The 6,088-nt window shown below is 40.1% G+C and overlaps 1 protein-coding gene across 1 annotated transcript; it reads left to right on the top strand.

The window, feature by feature from the left end:
- The first annotated feature begins 4,098 nt into the window (after positions 1 to 4,098).
- On the top strand, positions 4,099 to 4,890 carry LOC119293745 (glycine-rich RNA-binding protein GRP2A-like). Its single transcript, XM_037572115.1, has 2 exons — positions 4,099 to 4,307; positions 4,539 to 4,890. The coding sequence occupies exons 1-2, from the start codon at positions 4,170 to 4,172 to the stop codon at positions 4,704 to 4,706; spliced, it is 306 nt and encodes a 101-aa protein (XP_037428012.1). The 5' UTR covers positions 4,099 to 4,169; the 3' UTR covers positions 4,707 to 4,890.
- The last annotated feature ends 1,198 nt before the right edge of the window (positions 4,891 to 6,088 follow it).

Genomic DNA, 6,088 nt, shown 5'->3' with positions numbered 1-6,088 from the left:
ACAAAAGTCAAAGGTGTTTTGGAATTACTCAAAGCACTCCCGGCTTTAGTCCAAAGGAAACGAACACAACTATTCTCAACTCGAGCTCATATGCTCCCTAATGAACAGTAAAATGGAAAAAAAGTAGAAAAATAAAAAAATCTGAATTGTTTTTGGTGTAAACATTGACAAATGTTCTCAGCTCTTGGAATGTTTCATCCAAAAATAACAGTCATGGAAGTTATGGTAAAAATTGATACTCCAAGAATGCTATTTTCGAAAGCATTTTGGAGTGTTTTTTTTTGGCATGACATTCACTAATGTTATTTTGGGATGAAAATTTATAAGCTCTGAGAACATTTGTCAAAGTTTGCAAGCAAAAATTTCAGAATTTCTCAATTTTTTTTTGAAATTTGCTGTTCACCCCGAGCTCAAAAGAGCCCGGGAGTAGAAGGGGACTTTAGAATGGAAACAAGCAAACGAACACGCAAAAAGGTAAATGACCAATGCTTTCATCGGCACCTAGAAACTCATAATTTTTTGTGCCTATCCAACCTTTTTTGCTTAGATTGTCTTTGGTAAGGATCCTTTCTTTGATCATTAGCCACAAAAAACTTTAATTTTCAGGGCAATTTTCATCTTCCGCGCCTTAGGAAACAACTGATTATAGTGTAATTCACTAACCGGCATGCACACCTCCGAATGAGCAGGACGATTCATTTAGGATTGTAGCTGTAGTAAGTTTTCTTCTGGTGTTTTTGTGACCGATTTTTGTGTTATTTTTCTTTGCATTTTTTGCGCTGGGATTTGTTCTTTTTTCTTTTTAATTTTAATTTTCATGAACTTTTATATTTTTCAAATTGTTGAACTCTTAAAATGCATGAAATTTTAGCTCGTCTGTTTTTAAATTTGTGAACTTTTTTCCAAACTTTGTGAACCTTTTCAAGTTTCATGGTTTTTTTAAAGTCATGACTCTTTTCAAATTCATGAATTTTTTTCAAAATTGGTGAAATTTTACCAAATTCGCATTTTTTCTCTCCAAAATCCATGAAAATTTTGCAAATCCATCATTAGTTTTCAAAATCCATGAACTTTTTCATATTCATGAACCTTTTGGAAATTTTAAGCCTTTTCATATTCATGGACTTATTTGCATGTCCATGACCTTTTTCTAAATCCACATTCTTTCAAAGTTTATATTTGTATTTACTTCTTATGATTTTTTCAGATTCATTTTTTTCAATGTCAAAACTGTCAACAGATGAGCGAACACAGGAGTACTGCGTCTTGAGTGACATGATCCCGAGCAAATGTAGGAGTACTGCGTCCTGAGCCACCAACCTTTGTTGGGCCAGGCCCATGGAGTCTTCGCGTGAGCACCATATAGGAGATCCAACGCTAAAGGCGCCATATAGGGGGAGCAACTAACTGGAGATTACCCATTGCATGGGACCTTCAGAGGTCACTTTTGATGTATTGAGAGCACGCCAGGTGGTGCTTTCAGCTGCCGCCACATGTCATGTCCTCAGCGTTCTCTTTGGATTTTTTTTTCAATAAAATTATGCGTTTTCGGGGTTTATATTTTTTTGGTTTTCGCCTTTTTTTTCTTAGGTTTGTAGAAAAAAAATCACGAATATTTTTTTGCTGCTTCTCATGGAGGCACAGATTTGTTTCCGCGGAAAGCACAACCGTGGTTCTTGAAAATGGAAAAAAAATTGTGCTTCCATTAGAAGCACATATTTGCTTCTCATGAAGACACAGATTTGCTTTCGCGAGAAGCACAGTTGTGCTTCTTGAAAAGGGGAAAGAAATTTTATACTTTCACTATAAGCACAGATTTGCTTCCGCAAGAAGCATCAATTTGAAAGGGAAAAATATACTTCCACGAAAAGCACATATTTGCTTCTCGTGAATGCCACAGATTTGCTTCCCTGAGAGGCGCAACTATGCTACTCGAAAAAAGCCATGCTTCCACCAGAAGCATGGATTTGCTTCTTGTGGAGGCACATATTTACTTTTGCGAGAAGCACAACAGTGGTTCTCAAAAAGGGGGAATATGAAAAGAAAAAGAACTCGTGCTTCCAACTCCTAGTTTTTTCTTCTATTTTTTTGCTATCCAGATTCTGATGGCCTTTTTAATCATTTGTTAATTATTCGGTTTTTTCATGAAAAAGGTTCTTCGAAACCTATTAAATTGGGATCTAATTTCAAAGATCTCGATGCGAGAAATCTAGTAGTGAAAAGGCTTCGGGATTTGGACACACGGTTCAAGAGATGAAATGTTTTGAATAAAAAAAGGAAAACTGATCAGTGTCCAAATCCAATTACTATACCTGTTCGCTTGATCTTTTCGCGGTATAGTAATTGCGACCGAAAAATTCGCAATTACTATACCGCCTCATAGACCCAATTACTATACCGCCTAATTTTTGGTCGCTTGTCTTATTTCCACCATTTAGAAACGAATGGTTCTTGAATCATGAATAAATTTTGAAATACAGAACATTTGTCGAAATTGTGAGCATTATGTGAAACGTGAACATATTTTGAAGACGCAGACTTTTTTGAATTGAGATTTTTTTGTAAATTGTAACATTTTTTTTGAAAACGTGAATATTTTTTGAACTTGTGAATTTTTTTAAAACTGGAATATTTTCTGAAATACCCTTCAAAAATGAAAACCAGATTTTTTTATAACACAAACATATTTTGAACCCGTGACCAAATTTTGAAAAAGTTTTTTTAATTCCCAAAAAAGGAAACCAGGTTTTAAAACACGATTTTTTTTAATTTGTGAACACTTTTTCAAAATGGGAATATTTTGTAAATTTTGAAATATTTTTTAAACATGAACATTTGTGATTCTAAACAATTTTTTTGAAATGAGAACATTTTTTAAATTCCAAACCAAAATTGGAACACAAGAACATTATTTGAAATTTAGTATATTTTTTATAAAATCACTAACCCTTTTAGATATTTGTGAATTTTGGAAAAATATAAAAAAGAAAAGAAAAACAGAAACAGGTAAAAGGAAAAAAAAGGAAAAGAAAACAAAAGCCAGTTTTCTTTTTGCATAAAACAAAACCCAGTAAAGAAACAGCAAGAAAAGCCCAGTCCAGGAAAGCGAAACCAAAAGGGTTCAGCTCATTATGGGATCGCTAACTTGCTGCGTGTGTGTTTCAGTGGCAACCCGCCACGAAGAGCGGCGCATAGGAACTGCGGCCGCCATTGCTGTGAAAAAGAATTGTATTTAATTTTAAAATCTGACAAAATATACAAAGGGGTCTAATAAACCCGGAGGGTGGGAGTTGATGCGATGGTAATGAATCGATGAGGGTGAACAAGAGCCTTCTACTAGTTCTGGTGTGGCTCCGGTTGTGAAAGGCTTTCCCGACGACTTGTTGAGAGTTGATGTTTCCTTCTAAGGGCATCTTCAACGCGGACCTAAAACAGTCCGCATATGTTTGGACCGCGGTGTCCAGATATTTTGTGCCATCCATCGCGATCTTGCATCGGTCCGCAAAATGGTTCGGTTGCACTTTCTCCTACAAACTAAAAATAAAAGTAGAGGCCTTTGCGGGGTGTTGCTCCAGTCTGATTCGTTTAACGACAATGAATTCACCTTTAGTGAGCCATTTTGGAGGTCCGTAAAGTTGCATATTAGCGATCAGCGATGTAGTCGCGTCAAGCTTGGTGAGGAAGTGATCCGTCATTTTTTTCTTAGATGACTGCTGTGGTGGTGTTCAAGACAGGTGACAGACGTTTGTGTCAAGCTCAGAGATATTCTGCTATCTTTTCAGTTTTGTTATGTCCGTGCTTATTACGTGGCTCGGATATGAATGAGACATGTATTACCGGTAGAAAAAAAAAGAGGAGCCGAACCCGGCATATACGTACGGGTTGCCGCATTAAACCGCGATTAACTACGCGGGCGTTAACCGCCACATGACCCGCTTAGACCGCGAACACCCGCATAATAAGTGCGGCTGTGCGGGCTGTCCGCTTCCCTCAAAGAAAAGAGTGCGGGCTGTCCGCTGCCCACCGCATCCTGATCTAGAAGGCTCTCTCTATATATTCGTCCTGGAGGTTCAATACAAATCTAACGCACCACGCTATTATTCGTCTTCTTGCAAAAAGAAACCCTCCATTACTCTCTCGTATCACGGCTAGGGTTTATCGATAGTGCGATGTCGGCGCCGTGGTGGGATTCCGACGAGGACCGCTCTGGGGTTGAGTACCGCGCCTATGTTGGCAACCTCCCATGGGGCACCGACGAGAGCTCGCCCAAGGACTTCTTCTCCGACTACTGCCCACTCAACGCCGACGTGAGTGGGTTTCAGATTTTTCGTTGATGCATGCTCGATGGTGCTAGCTAGACTATGATGCTTTTGTTTGCTGCTGGGTGGATCTGTACAGTTTTCCTCGTTGTCTTCTAGGGTTTAGATTCAGCCTGGCCGCATTGTTTTTGCTTGTTAGTCGTTTGTTTCTGTAATTATTTGGTTTAATTTCCATCTGTCTAATTCAATCGTACTGGACGTGTTACGATAATTTATCAGATCGCCACCGACCGGGAGACGGGCAGATCCCGCGGCTTCGGCTTCGTCTGGTTCGACGACGAGGAGTCGTTGAGCAACGCCATCCAGGGCATGAACGGCCAGGAGCTCGGCGGCCGCACCATCACCGTCGACAGGGCCAATCAACGCCCCCGCCGCTGGAGGAGATGAAGAACAGCGAGGAGATCTATCTGCCCGCCCGGGCATTCACGTTATAGTGTCGGTGTCAAGTTATGAAGTCTCCCGTGATTGCTTAGTTTATCGATTGGCCGTGGTGCGTATCGTTCGCTTTATGATTGTTGAACATCTAGTCTTTACATACATTGCAGTAAGCAAAGAACAATGTAGCTTGTTTTCTCGAAGCCAAGCCTAATCATCTCTAATTGAGAGATAACATCCCAGCGTATTTCTTCTATTCGGAACCAACCGGACATGTTTTATTAAGAATCGAGGCCCGGGTTACAAGCGTTGAAGAATTTCAGAATTATACAAGTCAGTCAAAAAACAAAAGACTGAAACTGAACGAAAAAACAAGACGCACTGAGCTACTGACGATTCTTGTCCGGCTACCAAAAGAATTTTGGACAGCATCCGGCTGCAAATTAAGGATGTCATACGCTGCATTAACATCCGGGGTGCGGCAAGGGAGCAACACGCCGGGCCGCGGTGGTCACCACCGGCGCGTCAGCTGTAGCAGGCCGGCGAGAGCATGCGCCGTGGTCGCTGGTGTGGAACCTCCCGTATGACGTGGCTGCCGCTGACCACCACCGAACCGTTCGTGACTGTGTTGCAACGGCGGGGCCCTTCTTTCTTCTCTTTCTCCACGGCAGAAGCCCCTCCATCGCACGATTTGTGTGTGGGCGATTATCTTTTCCCTGCGCTGCGCTGAACAACTATTCTTATTTTTAGAGGTACCAAGATTTGTGATTGAACGGAGATGACATTCTGATGTCCAGCTGACAAACATGAACGACAAGAGCATATAGATTTTTAGAAATATAATTAACGAGCCACCATTTAGGGGTTGGGCTCATTACCTTTCTCTGTACTACCGAGCGCCTAGCCCACTGGGATCAAGCGGAGACAAGCTTGCTCTCGCTGAAGGAATTTTGCTCTCGCGTATGAATCGGGCCGTCCAATTTTTTTTTCTCCTCCCTCGCTCACTGGGATCATTCTGTAGTCGCTCGCTTGTTTGGTCCGTTATTTTCTTTTCTTTTTTTTTCTATACACTTTTCTTTGGTTTTCTGTTTTCTTTCTTTTTGCATCCGTTTTTTCCCCACTTTTTTAGACTATTCTTACCAGTTTTCTTTGCTTCTTCATGGTTTTCTTTGTTCTTCATCGATTTTCTTTCTTTATCATTTTTCTTTGGTTTTTATTGTTTGTTTGTTTCTTTTTCTTGACTAGTTTTCTTAGTTTTTCTTTTTCCTTTCTCTTTTTCTTGATTTATCTTCATCTCATGAATTTTCATGGTTTTCTGTGGGTTACATTGTTCTTCATTTTTCAGGGGATTCTTTTGTTTATTTCTTCAATTTGTTCAGATTTCATAGTTTTTT

Source organism: Triticum dicoccoides, chromosome 4B, assembly GCF_002162155.2.
Source record: "Triticum dicoccoides isolate Atlit2015 ecotype Zavitan chromosome 4B, WEW_v2.0, whole genome shotgun sequence".
Lineage (NCBI taxonomy): Eukaryota > Viridiplantae > Streptophyta > Magnoliopsida > Poales > Poaceae > Triticum > Triticum dicoccoides.
Note: the sequence above shows the minus strand (reverse complement) of the source record. Positions and strands in the feature narration are given on the sequence as shown.